General features: G+C 39.2%; 1 protein-coding gene across 2 annotated transcripts in view; it reads right to left on the bottom strand.

The window, feature by feature from the left end:
• CDS1 (CDP-diacylglycerol synthase 1) overlaps positions 1 to 20432 on the bottom strand; it is a 70693-nt gene that overhangs the window by 49600 nt on the left and 661 nt on the right. Inside the window, exons 1-3 of one of the 2 annotated variants that reach the window (XM_010334757.3) lie at positions 7833 to 9536; positions 4979 to 5106; positions 526 to 622 (exon numbers count right to left, since the gene is read on the bottom strand). In XM_010334757.3, coding sequence (XP_010333059.2) covers positions 526 to 622; positions 4979 to 5106; positions 7833 to 7862 — 255 coding nt within the window. In that variant the 5' untranslated portion in view covers positions 7863 to 9536. Of the gene's footprint in view, positions 1 to 525; positions 623 to 4978; positions 5107 to 7832; positions 9537 to 20432 lie in introns of those variants that run through there. The other variant, XM_039468491.2, reaches the window with a different exon arrangement.

The following is a 20432-nucleotide window of genomic DNA, read 5'->3' as shown; positions in this document are numbered from 1 at the left end:
TGTTGATGTTATATGTGTATATTTCTGCCTTTTTTTTTTTGAGATGGTCTCACTCTGCTGCCCAGGCTGGAGTGCAGTGGCACAATCACAGCTCACAGTAGCCTCTACCTCCTGGGCTCAAGTGATCTTCCCACCTAAGCCTCCCAAGTAGCTGGAGTTTACAGGCGTGAACCACCACCCCCAGCTTATTTTTTAAATTTTTTTTGTAGAGATGAGGTCATCCTATGTTCCCCAGGCTCATGTTATATTTTTTATAAAATATGCTTGGCACAATGTCAGACACACAGACATGTACCTGTTACACAATCTTGGTCTCTGCTGGATGAACACATTGAGTAGTCATTTTACAAACAGAAAAGATTAGGTCAGATCATACCATGAACCAAAAGACACTTAAAGGAATTAAATACGCTAGGACTGAGTGTTGAATTAACTTCTTTTTTATGATATGCTAAAATTACTTCAATCATATATAAATGTTGAAAAACAAAGCAAGAGACGCTTAGGAAAATGCCAAACACTTACAAGAAGCATCAACATGAAGGATCCCATATAGATGATCAGGAAAAACAATGAGATCATAGTTAGAGTGAGGATTCCACGTATCCACCAGTTTTTCCACCTACAAAGAAAATGTAAAGTTAGGATTTAATGTGTTCTTAAGGTTTTCTGTGTGGTTTCAGTATTGATTTGCCAGATTTAGATATTTTCCTTAACTATACGTTAAGATTCCACTACTTCACTTTATTTAATAACAACAAACAACAAAAAACAAAACCAAACAGCATTCATTCACACACTGGGAGATAAATTAACTTTTAAAGTTATATTAGCCAAGAAAGAAAATAATTTATGTTAGATGTGAGTGGGGAATAAATCGTGAGGTTAGGAGTTAGGTGGTCACGGTGAATGTGAAAGTCACATATCCCACCAGGGATCACATGGAAGGGAAGAACAGGCCAGGTACAAAAGCCCTCAAAAGAGATGATGCTCAGTTAGGATGGTAGATGAATACAGGAATGATTTGAAGAAGATGGTAGAGACAGCATGGACTGCCAATGAGAAAAAGTAATGAAAGATAATACTGAGCTGAAACAACAGTGATTTCAGTGAAAGGAAGGTGTGAGGTACCAGTTACCTAAGAAGTCAGCCACTGAGGATAAAGACAGATGGAAGGCCACTTCTATTGTTTAGTGTACTGCCTGCTTTATTTGATTAGGGGCAAAGCCTTTAGTAAAAGTATTTTCTTATCCTTGGGACTTTCTTTGTGCCTCAGAGCAGAACCTTCCTGCTGGTAGAGTAGCTGGTCCCCGCCATGCTGAGATTTGATATCTCCCATCCCTCACTGTAAGGACCAGGGATGCCTGACCACACCCCACCACTGCCATGAGCCTCACACTGCACCTCCAGTGTGCCATACAAATATCACTCCTTGTGTGATCATGTCATAAAAAATGTTGGCACTCCTGTATGAAAAATCCAGAATAACTCAAATACATGGATGTTGATTTCTGAATGCTCCTATATACAAATGACAACTTCTACATCTGAAATTGTTGTTTTTCTTTAGGACTTTTCTGATTTTTATTAACTGAACTGGTAGCATTTAAATTATGTTACAAGAGATTTTGATTCAACTTAAAGTCTAGTAACATATATGCACCGTATTCTAAGCATGGGTCCTCACTCCTCTTTTTTTAAAAAAATAAAGACAGAGTCTCACTATCTTGCCCAGGCTGGTCTCCTGGGCTCAAGTGATCCTCCTGTCTTGCCGCACAAAGTACTGGGATTTCAGGTGTGAACGATCCCAGCCCTCATTCCCTCATTCCAAGAAATATTAGCCGCCTTCATAAGATATGGAATTGCTTGACCCCAGGAGTTTGAGGCCAGCCTGGGTAACACAGTAAAAACCCAACTCTACAAAAAATGCAAAAATTAGCTGGGCGTGGTGCTGTTCACCTGTGATCCCAGCTAGTTGGGGGAGGAGAGGGTGTCAGGGAGCTGAAGTGGAAGGAACATTTGACCCTAGGAGGTCAAGGCTGCAGTGAGCCATGATTGTGCCACTGCACTCCAGTCTGGGTGAAACAGTGAGATACCGTCTCTAAAGAAAAAAGATAGCATTCCTTGCTTTCAACAACTCTCAGATGTAGCTTAAAAACTACCAACTAAACACCATTTTCAAATACCCCTTTTATCATGTCATTTCTGCACACAGGATCTAAAATACGAACAACATACATTTTTTTTCTAGCTTCCAAGTTTCTTCATTAGGTAGTCAAATTGCACTCATTCAACTTTATTTCCTTCCACGTTTAACAAACTACATAGACATAAACTTCTCAAGAGAGCATGAGTATGGGGCAGAACTAAAAGTGAGTGTAGAGTCAAGAATGCTATGGCTGAAAGGCTCTGTGTAGTTGCATAGATATAACTAACTGTGGATTAACGGATGGATTAGGAAACTGGGCTAGGTCACTAATCTAGTCAGAGGTAAATAAAGGACCCTAAGCCAAGGCAAAATCCTGCCTCTACAAAATACACAAAAATTAGCCAGGCATGGTGGCTCATGCCTGTAGTCCCAGTTACTCGGGTGGTTAAGGTGGGAGGACTGCTTGAGCCTGAGAGGCAGAGGTTACCGCGAGCCAAGACTGAGCCACTGCACTCCAGTCTAGGCAACAGAGCAAAACCCTGTTTAAAAAAAAAAAAGGAAGGGGAGGGCATAAACTTGACCAAGCAATGTCCCTTTTAGGACTTTATCTTATGGATATTAAAACAAAGTTTGCTACAAAGAAAATGTCTAATGTAGAGGTATTTTTAATTGTGAAAATTTAGTGATAAACAAAACGCCCAGCAATAGGTGGTGAGTTGGATAAACTAGACTATAGCCATGTAACAAAGTATAGCATATAGACATTAAAAACGTTCCTGAAATATATTTAGGAGCATGAAATGTTGTTCCTAATAATATCATCTAATGAAAATCAAAACGGTACGGTAGAAAACAGCACAATATATTTTTGCTTTATACACATACACACACACACACACACACACACACACCACAAGAAAAAAGCTTCAAAGAGTAAACACCAAAGTATTGTAAATATTAATGTCTTAGCAGGAGGACTGCAGGATTTTTTTTTTCCTGTAGGTAATGTACATTTCTTATGTAATTACTATTTTCAGTTCTATGTATCTACAAATTGTAAGTCTTTGTAAGACAGTCTATTTTCAATATTAGGCTAAAAACAGGATAAAAATGTATAAAACAGATTTTGTAACATTCATGCAATCTTTGTAGAGAAGTTTTTTAAGAAATTTGAAACCATTATACTATCCATTGTTCATTTTCTAAAACCAATTCACTTATAAATATCATAGATAAGAATACATGTATTGAAGCCACAGTAACTAGTTCAGAATGTGGTTCCATAACTTACTAGCTACATGATCCTTGATATATAATATCTGCCTACGTTTCCACATTTAAATACTTGTGTTATGAGGTTGCCATGAGAATATTAGTCAATACATATAAAGTGCCTGAGGCAATGCTAGCACATAGTAAATGTTAAATAAATATTAGCTGCTAGTATTTGTTATTGTTACTTTACATCAGAAAAAAAAAATGGTGATTAAGGAAGATCTTACTATGAATGACACACATGAATCCGGCATTATTCTCACAGAATATCAACTATACAAAATTTCATGTCTGAGATAGACTTGAGATTTTAAAACAAAGTTACATCTATAAACTAGGTCATGAAAACAACTGGGAACAGGAATTATTAAAATAATCATGCTTTTAATAGTAGACCAAAGATGTGTTCTATCAGTTTAAAAATATGAAAATGTTGCATTTAACCAACGTATCCTAAAATGGTTATTCCCTACAAAGTAAAAAAAAGAAAAATTCATATTACATTTACTAGATATGACTAAACTATTGGTTTTCAGACTGCAGGCTATGACCCAAGGATAAAAAATCAATTGAGTAAGCTACGTGTAGCATTTTTTGTTCAATAACATACAATAGCATCAAATAGAAAAGAAATCAGAAGGTATCACATACAGTAATGGGAAGAATTCATAACATTTTTGCAGCAGTTAAAATATATATTTATGTGTATCTTGGAATTTGGTGTATAATGTATTTCTTACTGTGTCATAGTGTCAAAAAGTTGGGGAAACACTATTGTTTCATTCCAATATGTAACACTTCACACATTAATCTGGACAAAAGCTTAGGTTTATTTTGCTTTTATAAATTTTATAATTCACATTACTAAAGCATACAATGAAGGGTAATACATAATTAACTGAAATTTTATAGTCAAACATTTTTATATGTTGCACAAATATAAAATGGTAATGGGTTGTGGAGTTTTAGACAATAATCTTAAACTTGATTAAAAGAAAAAAAAAAAATACTGGCCTGGTGCCATGGCTCACACCTGTAATCCCAGAACTTTGAGGAGCCAAGGCGGGCAGTTGCTTGAGCCCAGGAGTTCAAGACCAGCCTCAGCAACATGGTGAAAACCCCATTTTATTTTAAAAAGGAAGAAAGAAAAGAAAAAAGAAAAAAAAATTTCTATTTCTGTCTGGCATTTGAAAAATAGGGAGCAAAGACTATGGAGTTTTATTAGATGTTCTGATACCAGAAAAAGCAACCTGATGTGGTAAATAGATCACAGACTTCAGAATCTGACAGCCCAAGGCAAGGATCTCAGGTCTGTATCTACTAGCTCAGTAACCTTCAATAATTACCTCTCAGTCTTGGTTTTCTTGTACTTCACAAGGTTTTAAGGGTGGATATACATTAAGTAGATAGAACTATCCCTCAGGTATTAGGTGGCCTTTTTGACCACCTAATACCAGAGCTGGAAAACTTACAAAAAGTCAGACTGATTACATGGACAGGGATAACCTCAAAGCCTATCTTGTACACTAAGATATACTCTTTATCCAATCATACCTTGAAGATAAACCAGATAGAGCTTTCTTGAGAATCTCAGGGGTTCTGTCTGAGGATGGTGGAATTTCTGGAATATCAGAATCTATTCTGGAATCCAAATCTCCATATCGGTCATCAATATCTGTTTCCTAAAATTAGAAAAACAAATTACTTTGCAAAATCATGTTTAAAAAAGCACACGCTTGCCAATACACTCATTTATTGCTCAGTGTGTCAAATCTGTTACAAAATCTGAAACAAAGAAACAACCATTAACTTATCTTGAACATCTTAGCACTACTATACTTCTTTGTTAGGAAAGTTTGATTGCCTTTGCTAAAATCTACTGTTAATAATACAAAGGATAATTTTAAACGAAGGCCACAAAAGAAGCTTCCATGTTTTCTAAATCAGAAATTTACCCCTACAATCAGATAAGTATTGCTTTGCCACTTAACCAGGAGTTCCTGGAGTTAGTTCCATGTAGATTCTGATCAGCTGTTAAGAGTCCCTTTATAAATTTGATTACAATTAAAGCATCAACAATAAGAGTAGTATCTTACCTCAGTGTAGCATTTTACATATATTTTTAAACATTTCAACTTTAGATCCTCGAGAGAGAATCCCAATTGAAGCAGGTCATATAGACCTCATTTCTATTTTATTGATAGGCAAACTACGATCAACAGCATTTGGTGATGAGATTTTTAAAGAAGTTATTTAAAACACAAACTGACTTCTGAGTGCATGTACAGGAGCTGACTGTGTATGCTGAAGATGGCAGGGAGCTCTAGGCCTTTAGACAAAGGTGGTCACTGCAGAATTTCCAGGGATAGGGTTTTCAAAACAGGAATATCATGTAATGCTCAGTTTTAAGCTATAAATCTCCACTGCCACGTTCTTCCCTCTCCTACAACCTCTCCCTTCTCTAGCCCTATCCTCTCCATCCTACCCTGGCAACCTTCAGGTATGAGTGGTAAACACACAGACACCTTGGGAGATGGGCTTACAGAGGAGGAAACTGGAGTGAGGGTGCTGAACTGGGCTAGAGAAAAGAGAATATTCCCTCAAGGCAAATACAAATAGATATTGAGCAGGATATGGAGCCTGAGATAATCCTAGGAATAAAAGCGCCCAACAATTCAGAATGTTGAAGATTCTTAATCCAACCTCAGCCCTTATTAGCGCCAAAACGTCAGCAAACATCACCACCCCTTTGAACTGTTTTCTCATCCCTAAAATGAAGCATTTAGTATACTGTCAAGGACTTAGTAAATTCAAATAAGCCGTAAGCTAATATTATGATTCAATCAAGTCTTCTAATTCCTTATTAGGAGGCTCACCAAACATAATTTTAGCCTTTTGGAGTATTTTCAGTTTTGATAAAGCACTAATAAACTTTAGTTTTTAGTTTAGTTTACTAACTTTTTAAATATACAATTACAAAATTAAATGTGTCAATGTACCAGAAATGACAAATGAAATAGAAATGTCAAATTCCCACTGTGACAGAGAATCTGTTGCCCCTGAAGCTGCTTAAATAGCAAGAGATGGTAACTAATAAACAACCAGACAGAAAATCCCCTCAGAAAATGGCAGGGCACCTGCTGTCAGTCTGATAAGCCACAGAGCTTTGACATCTGGAACAAGGGAACACATCAGGTTTTTTTTTTCTTTTCCCTCCCATTTTCTTTTCACCTTTAATAACCCAGAGTATTAAGAGTGGTGGTGTGAGAGGTAGTGGGGACGGTGACTAATGGCGCAGGTCTCTAGGGCAATATCACCATTCTCCAAAAAGAGCCTGTGACTACAATCAGGAATCACCAGCCCTAACTCCACTTCAACTCTAACTAGCAGTGAGACAAAGGGCAAATCACTTCCTCTCGAGGGAGCTCAGGCATTGGTTTGCTTATAAAATATGAAAAGCATCAGACTTGCATTCAAATTGTGCTCTGAAAAATACTGAAGTTCCCTGCAAGCCACTTCCAAGTCCACTTGGCAATAATGGTGATGTGCTGCAACCCTCCTCTCCACACCCTCAACAAGGCTGTCCTGCTTTTATTTACATCATTTAAGCTCCTGATTTCTATTTTATACCTTTTAGAGAAAAACAAAATAAAAACTTAAATTGAACTAGGACTCTCCTATTTCATTCTAGTAATTTTAAAATGCAAGATAATTTCTAAATAGTGGCATTTTGGAGCAATGTTACTCATCTATGAGAATAAGTAGCAGAGCCCCTTGTTTAACTCTATTTAAGGTATACAATCTGTTACAAAGATGCTAGACTTGAAAAGGAAAACAAGAGTGTGAATGGAGAACAGGGGAAGGAAAGAAGTACTGTAATACTTTTAATGATCAAATAGAGCCATGCAGCATTGTGCACGTTGAATGAAGGTATTTACTCATTTATTTCTTTCTTTGAGATGGTGTCTCACTCTATCATCCAGGTTTGAAGGCAGTGGTGTGATCTGAGCTAACTGCAGCCTCTGCCTCCCAGGTTCCAGAGACTCTCCTGCCTCAGCCTCCCGTGTAGCTGGGATTACAGGTGTGCCCCACAACACCCAGCTAATTTTCGTGTTTTTCGTAGATGGAGTTTCATCACGTTGGCCAGACTAGTCTCGAACTCCTGACCTCAGGTGATCTGCCCGCCTCGACCTCCCAAAGTGCTGGGATTACAGGGGTAAGCCACTGGCTGAAGGTATTTAAGATGTTTACAAGAACCTAAAAATTCATAGCTTCTTTTTCCCAAGCTCATAACTTAAAGATAATGATCCTCAACTTTCTATCTTGGACCTGTGTTCTCCCACCACCACGTGATCTCGTGGACCACAGATGACTCCTGGTAAATTTACGTATCTAGCTTCCAACATACCATCTCTAGGTGGTTTTCCACTGGCATCATCTGTAAGTCAACATAAGCAAATGGACTTCTCTCTCTTCCACATCAAAATGCTGCCTCCTCCTGTAATTCTTACTTTGGAGAATCATCAATCCAGTTAACCAATTACTCAGGTCAGAAACCTGGGCATCAACTTAACGCTTCACATCTGCTTCCTTTAAGCAACACATTCAGTTGGCACCAAATCTGTCATTTGTCTTTCCCTCCATTTCTTTTTCTTTTTTCTTTTTCTTCTTTTGAGAGAGGGTCTTACTCTGTCACCCAGGCTGAAGTGCAGTGGAGTGATTTTGGCTTACGGCAACCTTCAGACTCCTGGGCTCAAGCCATCCTCCCATTCCAGCCTTCTGAGTAGCTGGGACTACAGGCATGCACCACCACACCTGGCTAATTGTTTTGGCATTTTTCATAGAAATGGTGTATCACCATGTTTCCCAGGCTGGTCTTGAACTCCTGGGCTCAAGCAATCTGCCTGCCTGGGCCTCCCAAAGTGCTGGGATTACAGGCATGAGCCACCATGTCTGGCCTCCCATATTTCCATTTTCATTCACTGCAGAAGCCTTGCTGAGCATCGCTTTCTTCTGTCAACATGTCACAGGCTTTTTTGGAGAATTTTTTCCAAAATTTCTATGAAAACACAAAGGACGAGCAAAAACAAGTTTGAAAAAAGAATAAAGTTGAAGGACTTATGTTACCTGTTTTCAAGAGTTCTTATGAAGCTACTGTAATCAAGACAATGTGGTATTGGCATAAAAGACAAAATGATCGATGGAAAAGAACAGTCCAGAAATAAACCCACACACATATAGTCAACAGATTAACAACAAAGTTGCAAAGGTAATTCAACAGACAGTACTGGAACAATTTTTAAAAAGAACCTTGATCCATACCTCATACCATATATAAAAATTAAATCAAAACAGATCACAGACATTTACATAAAGCTATAAATCTTCCATAAACTCTCTGGGACTTTGGTTGGGCAAAGATTCTTAGTATAACAAAAGTATTATCCACAAAAAAAAAAAATGATAATTATAACTTCATCAAAATATATTGATTGAAGCAAGAAAAGAAAAATAGCTCAGAGCTGACCGAACTATGTGAGGTATGTAAAATTTATCAGGCCCCAGAGTATGGGACTTCCGTCACACCATGCAAGCCTGGGAGAAATTACTTAAAGGCATTTTGTTCCAGACTCACTGCCTCACTCCTTACCTTCCTAGAATCTGTGATACAAAGAATTACCTATAGTCAATCAACAGTTTATTTTTATGTAAATTCTTGTTAAACAACTTAGGAACTGCCTTTTCTTTTTTCCTTAAAAACTCACTTGTAGGCCGGCTTGTTAGCTCAATCCTATAATCTCAGCACTTTGGGAGGCTGAGGCGGGTGGATCGCTTGAGGTCAGAAGTTCGAGACTGGCCCAGCCAACATGGTGAATCCCCCATCTCTACTAAAAATACAAAAAATCGCCGGGCACAGTGGCTCAAGCCTGTAATCCCAGCACTTTGGGAGGCTGAGGCGGGTGGATCACGAGGTCAAGAGATCGAGACCATCCTGGCCAACATGGTGAAACCCCGTCTCTACTAAAAATACAAAAAAAGTTAGCTGGGCATGGTGGTGCGTGCCTGTAATCCCACCTACTCAGGAGGCTGAGGCAGGAGAATTGCCTGAACCCAGGAGGCGGAGGTTGTGGTGAGCCGAGATCGCGCCATTGCACTCCAGCCTGGGTAACAAGAGTGAAACTCCATCTCAAAAAAAAAAAAAAAATACAAAAAATACAAAAAATCAGCTAGGCGTAGCAGAGTGCACCTGTAATACCAGCTACTTAAGAGGCTGAGGCAGGAAAATCGCTTGAATCTGGGAGCCAGAGGTTGCAGTTAGCCAAGACTGTGCCACTGCACTCCATCTAGCCTGGATGACAGAGCAAGCTCCATCTACGGGGGCAAAAAAAAAAAAAAAACAACAACCTTGCAACTGCTGCTCATGAGTGTACATTCAGGGCAACTTGACCCTAAGCTCCAAAGTGGCCATCCTCAAGCTTTGGGCTCAAATAATCATATATTCGAAACTCATTATTTAAGGTTGACAGAGGATGCAAACATATGCTGTAAACCTACCAAGATAAGGAAGGAATACCTCTGAGAGGATAAGTCACCTAGGTCCCTAGCTGGTATCTTTATCTTCTTGTATCCTTACATTGTGTATACCTTTTTGTATCAATCTCATATTTATTAAAAGCAGTATGCATTATTATAGATAGGACTACTACATGCAGAATTCCAGAGCACTATCTGCATTGAACTCTACATGAATAGTGTGCCACAGAATTGTTCAAAGCCTCAACTCTGAGACAGTTCAAATACAAGCATAATAAGTGGGTGAAAAAATAAAAAGCACAATCTTGAAAGACAAGTCTAACTTGGTTTCCCAAATTGGGATTTTTAGATATTGAGATAAATGTAACGTTCCAGATGGGCTTAATAAATATTCACTTACCCACATATAGCCCCACATTGTGAAATGACCTGCTTGGACTGGAAGGTAGCAGAGAGCCAAACCTTAACTGCCAAGGTGTCAGATCCCACCTGGGCCAGCCAGGTGATGAAGTCAGATTGGCTACATCAGCCTTGCAGAAAGCTTTTAAATAGCTGGACATGGGTTCTGGCAAATAAAGGGAACTGCAACCATAGCCAGAAAGTAGAAAAGCAACACTGCTTTCTTAGCCATGAAGTTTGCAAAAAGCAGCTATAAATTTCCATAGGTGTGAGCTCCTCACTCTGAACTAGACTCTCTTCTCCCATCTTGTGCCTTTCAATTTCATGTTTCAAAAGTTTAAAATCTTGATAGTTCTGAGAAAATCTTAAGCAAACATTTAATGACATAACCTGAAAAATATCTTTCACCTCTTTCTGATAAGAAAATAAGTAAATACTTAGAGAAATAATAAACTTGGGGTATCTCAGGGATGATCAAAAACCAATTGGTTGGCCGGGCATGCTGGCTCATGCCCGTAATCCCAGCACTTTGGGAGGCCAATGTGGGCGGATCACTTGAGGGCAAGGGTTCGAGACCAGCCAGGCCAACATGGTAAAACCCTGTCTCTGCTAAAAATACAAAAATTAGCCAGGCATTGTGGCGCATGCCTGTAATCCCAGCTACTCAGGAGACTGAGGTGGGAGAATTGCTTGAACCCGAGGGTTGAAGCTTGTAGTGAGCCAAGATCATGCCACTGCACTCCAGCCTGGGTGACAGAAACTCTACCTAAATACATACATACATATACATACATACCACAATTGGTCATTAATGAAATTTGTTCATCTACATTTCTAGAGCCATTGCAAAATGTGATGTCATTCTCATTAAATAAGTTCTGAAACATTTCTCAACCAAATAAAGTGTAAACAGTTATAAAATGAAATAAAAGCTAATGATTTCTTGTAATTGATCATAAGTAAGCAAGGAAATACTTGAAGTGCTGTTTTAAATCTAGGTGCCAGAAATCACCCAATCACAGGCTTTCAGCTAAAAATTTCTAATCCAATGTGAACATTTCATAGATTCAAAAAGAAAATTAGTCCAAAATCACACAAGGTATTAACAAAGTAAAATTTTTAAAAATGTTTTAATTGATTTTATACATTTAGGACCACACACCTGATTTCTCCTTTACATTTTTTTAATTAGAAATTTTCAGGTAAATCCTAGCTCTAAATACCGTGATCCTGAGCAGGGCATTTAGGCTGTCAAATTCCAATTTCTCACACGTAAACTAAAGCTATCTCCCTTGTCTATATAATTGTTAACACACTCAAATTGATATTAAGTATAGGCAAATATTTTATAAATTATGAATTATTTTGCACTAGTAAATTAGTTTATATCATTATTCCATGCCGTGAAAGTTCATAAATCAAGAGATTGGTATATTCTAGTTAGTTGTTCAGCAACAAATCCCGACACCACTTCTTTTCTCAAAGAGTATAAAAAAGCCACAAAAAATAACATTCAAGCAGTGTTTTGCTTATAATAGGCACTCAACAAGCATTTACTGAATGCACAGAGCCAAGCCAAGCCTCAAGAAATACGTTTATAATTTCCTAAATTACCTATGTTCTTCAGGTAATTACCTATGTTCTTTACTGAATTAAAATCTGTATTCTTGGAAAAGACATCCCCAAACATAGAATAGTTAAAGGAAAACAAACACACCAAACCTAGTATTTATCTGTCTTATCTGGGAAGAAATGTGAGAGTCTATTTTACAAAAATGACATTCATAAACACATAAAGAGTACTCATATAACATGTGTATATATCTTAATTTTTCTTCATAATTTTCCAGAAGATATTAAGTTGTCTCACTTTTCCCCCAGTGTATTTTGACAAACAAAATACTGTTTGCATTAAAAAAGAAAAGAAAATTTTATTTTGAAGAATATGAGTCTCATTAAATTATTAGGCCCAGAGAGGCATTTAAAATGTGACAGCAGTCATATCTCTCAGTCGGTTGAGCTAAACAATTACTTCTTCAAGCCACTTGCTATGTTGGCTCTGGGCTGATACCAAGTAGCTATAAAATGTCATACACTAGACACTGTAACTCATACCTTACATTTTTAAAATGAATAGCCAATCACTCATCAATATTATCTCTGTAAGGCAATGAGAATTCCTGTCAAACAACTTTGTATCGGCCCATTCCTTGTTCCTTTTTGCCTTTAAAAACTTGCTTATAACAAAGGCCAACCAAGGAACTCCCCCAGGCAACTTGGAAGTATGTCCCAGGCAGCTGTTCTCACTTTGGCTCAAGCAAGGTCTTTAAATTTGGCTCAAGTAGTGTCTTTAAATTCTATGTTGTGTCTCAGCTTCTTCCTTAGGATGACAGACTCAAAAAACCCAATGTGGTACACACACATTCAAAGCTTGATGTAGTTGATGACATTCTATGGTAATATCTCTCAAAATAATAAGACAATGAATTGGGTTTTTTTTTTTTTTTGAGACTGAGTTTTGCTCTTGTTACCCAGGCTGGAGTGCAATGGCGCGATCTCGGCTCAGCGCAACCTCCATCTCCTGGGTTCAGGCAATTCTTCTGCCTCAGCCTCCTGAGTAGCTGGGATTACAGGCATGCGCCACCATGCCCAGCTAATTTTTTGTATTTTTAGTAGAGACGGGGTTTCACCATGTTGACCAGGATGGTCTCGATCTCTTGACCTCGTGATCCACCCGCCTCGGCCTCCCAAAGTGCTGGGATTACAGGCTTGAGCCATTGCGCCCAGCCAGAAAAGGAATTGTTTAAAGATCATAAACAGTAAGTAAAAATTCACATTGTAACCCTCAGATATTCTTTAGAAATCTCAAGTTAACTACCATTCCTCACCCCTACATAGCTTACTATTACATTACCATGCCTTTATGATTCACTCTTTCATTAGTATAACTTTAGTATTCCTAGAAACTCTTGCTAGGAGTTCAGGTTATTTACAGAAATTTCTAAAAGACACATCAACTCTTTGAAAGGAAGCATGAATGAACAGTTTAGTCCTCAGACTCTTTGAAAACTTTTGCCTCAAAATCCTTATCTGGTGTATCCATCAAACCCAAACTGTTATATTGTGACCCTTACCCAATCCTAATCAATTCCCCACATTAAAGATCTGCCTTAAACCAAATTTCCAACTCTCAAATAAGTTACACCTTGCCTTTCCCCCTCTGAAATACTACCAGTGCTAATTTACACCTTGCCTTTCCCCCTCTAAAATACTACCAATGCTCTGTGTAAGTGTTCTCCTTCACTGCAGTAAGCTAAAAATCCAGCTCTGTCTTATCACTTGGTTTGGTTGCCGATATTAGGGACCAGCTAGCATTTTTGAAAAATGTTATTAAATGAAATGAATATGCTGTGCATGATAAAAGCTGAAGCATGGAACATTCTTTAGGTGGCAATACTGACTGATAATTGACCAACAATTAGGGAGTATTGGCCCAAATGGTAGTCCAGAAATGTAGATCTGAACATTAATATTTTTATTAATGGGCCGGGCGCGGTGGCTCAAGCCTGTAATCCCAGCACTTTGGGAGGCCGAGGCGGGTGGATCACGAGGTCGAGAGATCGAGACCATCCTGGTCAACACGGTGAAACCCCGTCTCTACTAAAAACACAAAAAATTAGCTGGGCATGGTGGCACATGCCTGTAATCCCAGCTACTCAGGAGGCTGAGGCAGGAGAATTGCCGGAGCCCAGGAGGCAGAGGTTGCGGTGAGCCGAGATCGCGCCATTGCACTCCAGCCTGGGTAACAAGAGCGAAACTCCGGCTAAAAAAAAAAAAAAAAAAATTTATTAATGGCCTAGATACAGATGAAAAACTATAAAAAATGTTCATTACACTTAATAGGTGACATCAGCATAACCTACAGTGAAGTCTACCGAAATGAAGAAGTAATTTACAATAACAAAATATGGCTTTTTGTTTATAAAAACAAAATAAAGGCTGGGCATGGTAGCTCACGTCTGTAACCCCAGCACTTTGGGAGGCTGAGGCAGGTGGATCAAAAGGTCAGTAGTTCCAGACCAGCCTGACCAAAATGGTGAAACCCCACCTATACTAAAAATACAAAAATTAGCTGTGCATGGTGGTGTTTGCCTGTAATCCTAGCTACCTGGGAGGCTGAGGCAGGAGAATTGCTTGAACCTGGGAGTTGGAGGCTGTAGTGAGCTGAGATCCCACCACTGCACTCCAGCCTGGTTGATAGAGTGAGATTCCATCTCAAAAGAATAAATAAATAAAATAAAGTAGACAAAATTGCAGACTGTATCCCAGGGCAGTAAATGGACAGTGGGATAACCAGTAAATTTCCAAATAAAATCTACAGTCTAGATGATATTACAGCTATGTTAATTTCTTAAGTTTTGACAAATGTACCATGGTTATGTAAGATACAAACCTTAGGGGAAAGTCAGTGAAAAGTACACAGAAATCTTTGTAATCCTTCTATAAATGAAACCAACCACCTTTACAAAAATTATAAAGGTGAGAAAATCATGACAGTGAAAAAAATCTGTCCTAACCAACACTATCTTGCCTTTAACCTTCAAGCTGCCCACAGTCATTCCCAAGTAAGAAACAAGCTAACTTTGGTAGAAATTTAGTTTATAGGTTAAATGATAATAGCCCTTTCCTAAACGAAACTGCCTTTATAAAACTAACAAAAGGTCACAAGTTTAGGATTATGAGAAGGAACTGAATTTTGCTGAGATTACATGTAAACAACTACCAGCCACTGCTCTAGAGATCACAAGATCTACAACTTCTCCAATTACTCCTATACATAGTATCACTAATAAAGAAGCGAAGATTGGCCACTAATAAAGAAGCGAAGATAGACCCCTTTCTGATTCTTACATTTCTGATGACTGGATAACTCTCCCCAGACCAACAACTCCTGTGGCCCCCACCCAGAAGTAGATTCAGCATACAAGGACCACTTTCCGTACCCCTATGATTGCCTCCCCAACCAATCAGCAGCACCCATTCCCTAATCCCCTGCCCACCAAACTATCTTTAAAAAAAAGTCTAGCCTCCAAATTTGGGGGGAGGCTGATTTGAGTACTAATAAAAACTATGGCCTCCTGTTTAGCTGGATCTGTGTGCATTAAACTCTTTTCTTTATTGCAATTCTCCGGTGTTGATAAATCAGTTCTATCTGGGCAGCAACAAAAACCTGTGGGGTGGTTACATAAATCAAAGTCATTCCAAAATTAAAAGTTTATTTGAAAATAATAATGTATTTATAAAGGAAGCTGCACACATCTCAAACGGAGTTGAGAAGTTAACTCATCTCTGGATTGTTTTCCTCTCAACTTCACAAACCAAAATCTCTAAGTAGCAGTCCCATGCCTAAGCACACACAGACCTTACCTGAAAGCACACTATTCCACGTGTGCTCCCCTTGAGGGGCCGCAGCTTCAATATGCACCCTCTTTTCTCCCACTTCAGGGTGTAGCAAGTAAAGGAAATCAGAATATTTCACCCCAAATTATACTTCGACTTATTTTGAGATGGCTATTCAGAGAGCGTGCAAACAAACAGCCCTGCAAAGCTGTCTTTTGTGAGAGAGATTTGCATCTGCAGAGAAAATATGCATTGATACAACCAGGCTTTCTCTGAGGTCCTCTCTTATCTGGATCTAAGAAACAGTTACTGAGAGTCTGACACCTTTAAAGCTGTGAAAGAAACATTCACCAGCTATTCTCTCTGAGGGTAGCTCCCTAGGAGGTTTCATCTACATGATAGTACCATCTTTGCCTCAAGATGGTATATACAAGTTTCTGCACCCCCTTCTGGGGTTCAGGTAATCACTCTGTCTCCCGCCTCCCATCCCACAAGTTAATAAATTTGTATTCCATTTCTCCTATTAATCTGCCATTAATCTCCTGTTAATCTCTTGTAAGTTTTTTTCTCGCAAGTCTTCAGAGGGCAGAAGGAAAATTTTCCCTTGGTCTCTACATAAGTCAGATCTTAGCTCTTTCCCTTACAATGCTCATTCCCAGTCAACCCATCAGATCCTCACCAGCCCACTTCCCTGCTGACCCGAATCTGTGGCCATCCACTTCAATCCTGGCTTCGCTGATTCTCTAATTCTCTACGTCCTAGACCTCTGGCATTCCCCAGGCCTAAATCACTCCCCTTGCTTTTCTTCTTCTCAGCTATTAAATGGGGATATTCCTAACGCATACAGTCACATAACATCAAATATGACTGGAACACATTTGAACTGTCATTTTTGGAGAGTGTAATACAAAATGACCAAAAGGTAACTATTATAGAACTATGCAGGAAGATTCAACTGAACACAAATTTATTGTGTACCAAATTATATATAAATATATACAAATATAAATATATATGAATTGGGTTAAACAAAGTTGTTTCTAAGATCCATTGAAGCTTATTGGTTCTGAGTTCCTACTTTACTAAGAAAACTGAAAGCACTGAACATTTGATCTTCTCCTTTCTGCTTTTCAAAATGTTCCTGTATCCTCCTTTCATTCCTTCTTTCTTAAGGAAGGGACATACATCCCTCTTTTTTTTCCTTGGATATCCCAACAATCCTCTACCCTATGTTTGCTTTCTTTTTCCTAGGGCCTACCCATTGTCTTCAACATCTTTACTCGCTTGGCTTTCACAGAAATATATATTTCCCCTCCCCTAAAAAGAAAAATCTTTGTTAATCCTCCTGTCCTTTCTAGCTGCCATCCTGTATTCCTTGCACTGCCACTTTATAACAATAACTACCAACATTTTACCTCTCGGGTTCCTCAACCTAAACCTGTTTCTACTTAGAGCTTTTGCTAAATTCCATTTTCTTTTTCAGTCCTTATTCCTAAGTACCACTGATGATATCCTCTAAGCCAGGGGTCCCAACTCCCAGGCCATAGACCAGTACCGACCTGCTAGGAAGTGGGCTTGCTGGGAACCCGGCCACAGAGCAGGAGGTGAGTGGCCAGTGAGTGAAGCTTCCTCTGCATTTACAGCAGCTCCCCATTACTTGCATTACTGCCTGAACTCCACCTCCTCTCAGATCAACAGCAGCATTAGATCCTCATAGGAGCATAAACCCTGTTGTGAACTGCACATTCGAGGGATCTAGGCTGCATGCTCCTTATGAGAAACTAATGCCTGATGATCTGTCACTGTCTCCCATCACCCCCAGATGGGACTCTCTACTTGCAGGATAATAAGCTCAGGGCTCCCACTGATTCTACATTATTGGGGAATTGTATAATTATTTCATTATACATTACAATGTAATAATAGAAATAAAGTGCAATAAATGTAATGTACTTAAATCATCCTGAAACCATTCTCCTGACCCCAACCGTGGAAAAACTGTGGAAAAAAAAAAAATTCCACAAAACTGATCTCTGGTGCCAAAAAGGTTGGGGACCACTGCTCTAAGCAATGCCTCCTCCTTTTGCTCTCAGGACCTTCATTATCTCTTCCTCTGTATCTCCAACCCTGTGCCTAGAATGCTGACTCAAGAAAAAACCCCACACGTCCTTTGCCTAGAACACCCTACCCAAACCTTTGCAAAACTGGCGAGTCCCAGGAATCTTTTCTTTCCCAGCTCAACCCTTGCCCACTGATTAGAGCTTTTCCTGTAGTCTCCAGGTAGAGGCCAAGCATGCCTCTATGCTAACAATGAGCCTTGTACAGACTTCTAATAACTCTAACTCATACATGTCTCCTCCAGGACTCCTTGAGGGGGTCCCTTGTCATTTTTCAAGTACCACTCCAACATTTAACACTTGGGAACATTCTCCTGCAGTTAAGAAGTACTTTTTTCACATGTTAATTCTCTGGATCACTGAGCCTTTGCTCAGCATAAGTCACTAGTCCAGATATGTTAATAACACTATTATCAAAAGACTACAAAATGGCAATGCACGGGAGTGTATTATAATAGTAGAATATAATATACCTCCTTCACTTCTCTCACTAATTCCCCAAGAGTTTTGCCTTTACTGCAACAGAACAAGAAGCCCCTCAGGGTCTGAACTGACCAAATATTAACCAGCCTCCAATGTGCAAGCTGATTTTAAAATAGCCCTTGACCTGGAAATATACGTGTATTCAAAGACACACCCTGATAAGAAAGGACGGACAGGGATAGAGTTCAACATCTATAAGCTTGCTAAGTCAAAAGTTCCTTGTGATAAACTCTAAAAGGAGAGTAGTATTTTAGATATGGTTTGTATATGTTTATCCTAAGAAATCGTGACAAAGCAGGTTACATATAACAATGTCTACTTTCAGAAAACAAAATCCAGCTGGACATGTATTAAACAAAGCCAACAGTACTGCATTGATAAATAAATATGCAGTGAGGTAACTCAGTCACAGACAGCTAGAGACAGCAGTTCGAATGAGTCAAATCACACCACAGAGTAGTTTCCATTTTAAATACATTATGGCGTTAACAGAAAAACAAAACAAAAAACAAAAACAAAAACAAAAAAAAACTTAACTCCAAAGATACTTTATGCATGGCTTCCTGAACATTTTTTCTCTTACTAAAAGCTTGTTAGCTTTATTGAGTTAAGGAAGTCAACATGGAGAAGCTGGCATTTCCTTGTTGCTAAACTATACCAGTGCTAAAAACAAAACAAAACAAATCCCAGCCTAATTAATTCTATTTTGGGTTTAGTTTCCAAGGCAGTTTTCACAAAGACTATTCTCAGCCCACTGTTTCTAGTTTTGTAACTTCAACCTTCAGTAGCTGGAAATTGTTATAATTTGGGTAATTTTTGACACATATGTTCTATTACAGATTCATTTTATTCTACTTATTGCCATCAAGGGCAAGAGGAAAAAAGCGTTACCCAATTGATTCTAAAGTTTTAGTCCTAAGAATCATGTTTATTTCGTGCTATCATGTGATATGTTCCTATTAGGGCTTTGTAATTTGGGTTACATGAAATTCATTAACATCAACTTTGACGTGGAATCCTCCGCAAATCAGAACTGCCAGAAATTCTCAGTAATCACATAAACCAGAAGAAAAGGAATCAGGAAACGTAAGTTCTAGTTTCAAAAGGCATGAACTTGACCTTGGGCAATCCACCTCACTTCTGTAATTCAAACTGCAACGCCTGCTTCCAAGGTATGCTTCTAGAAAAAGTTTACGTATTTCAGGTTTCCCAAATAAAATGGAATTTTCTAAACGGTTTTATAAAACAATCTATTCTCTGGCCCAATTTCCCAAACCACCCAGTCCATTAGGTCATAAAGCTGCATTTCTTCACAAGTTCTTTCTTGTACCACTGTATTACCAAACACACCTGAATTTCTTTTCTAGCTTTAAATAGTAATATTACATCTACTTATTCTTAAATGTGAAAGAAGAGTAATCTATAGAAAAGGGAGTGAAAAGTCTTCATGAATTAACGTGTAGAGTTAAATGAAATCTACTGGTAGACAGAAGAATTGCACTGTCTGAGGTGTACTCAAAAGAAGCTGGAAGGTTACTACTGTCACGTGCATGATACTTTCAAACCTCCAAAATCTATCATGCTGAAAAAGGACGGAGGAAATAAAAGTGCAAATGGGGTAGCGCGAGAGGCCAAGCCTCTTGCGTCAGGATCCAATGAAATGCTAGAGCCCAAGGTGCACGTCTCCAGTCCTTACTAACTTTGTTCCCTCTACCGAGGAGAGGAGTGAGGTGGCAGCTACAAACTTGTAGCCCCTAGGAGCGCAGGTCTGCATCCTGATTCAAGCGTCGGCCCCAGATCCTCAAGAGGGGACCGGAAAGGGATGAAGCTAAACTGCAGCCTGGCAGAGTGACCCATGTATCCCGGGCGGCGGCCGCGGTCACCCTGGGAACCGCACCGCCACTGGGATCGGGGATCCAGACCCCCTCTGGGGAAGCAGGAGGCCGTGCCAGGCAGCGAGGAAGGTGCGCGGGCAGCCTGCAGCCTCACCTGACGCTCCGCGGGCCCCACCCTTGCTCTCAGGTGCCCCGCTTCCAACGAGGACCCAGGAGGGCGCGGCGGCCCCCCCTCGCGGC

Source organism: Saimiri boliviensis, chromosome 3 (assembly GCF_048565385.1).
Source record: "Saimiri boliviensis isolate mSaiBol1 chromosome 3, mSaiBol1.pri, whole genome shotgun sequence".
Lineage (NCBI taxonomy): Eukaryota > Metazoa > Chordata > Mammalia > Primates > Cebidae > Saimiri > Saimiri boliviensis.
The sequence above is the reverse complement of the archived record's forward strand: the minus strand, read 5'-3'. Positions and strand labels throughout refer to the sequence as shown.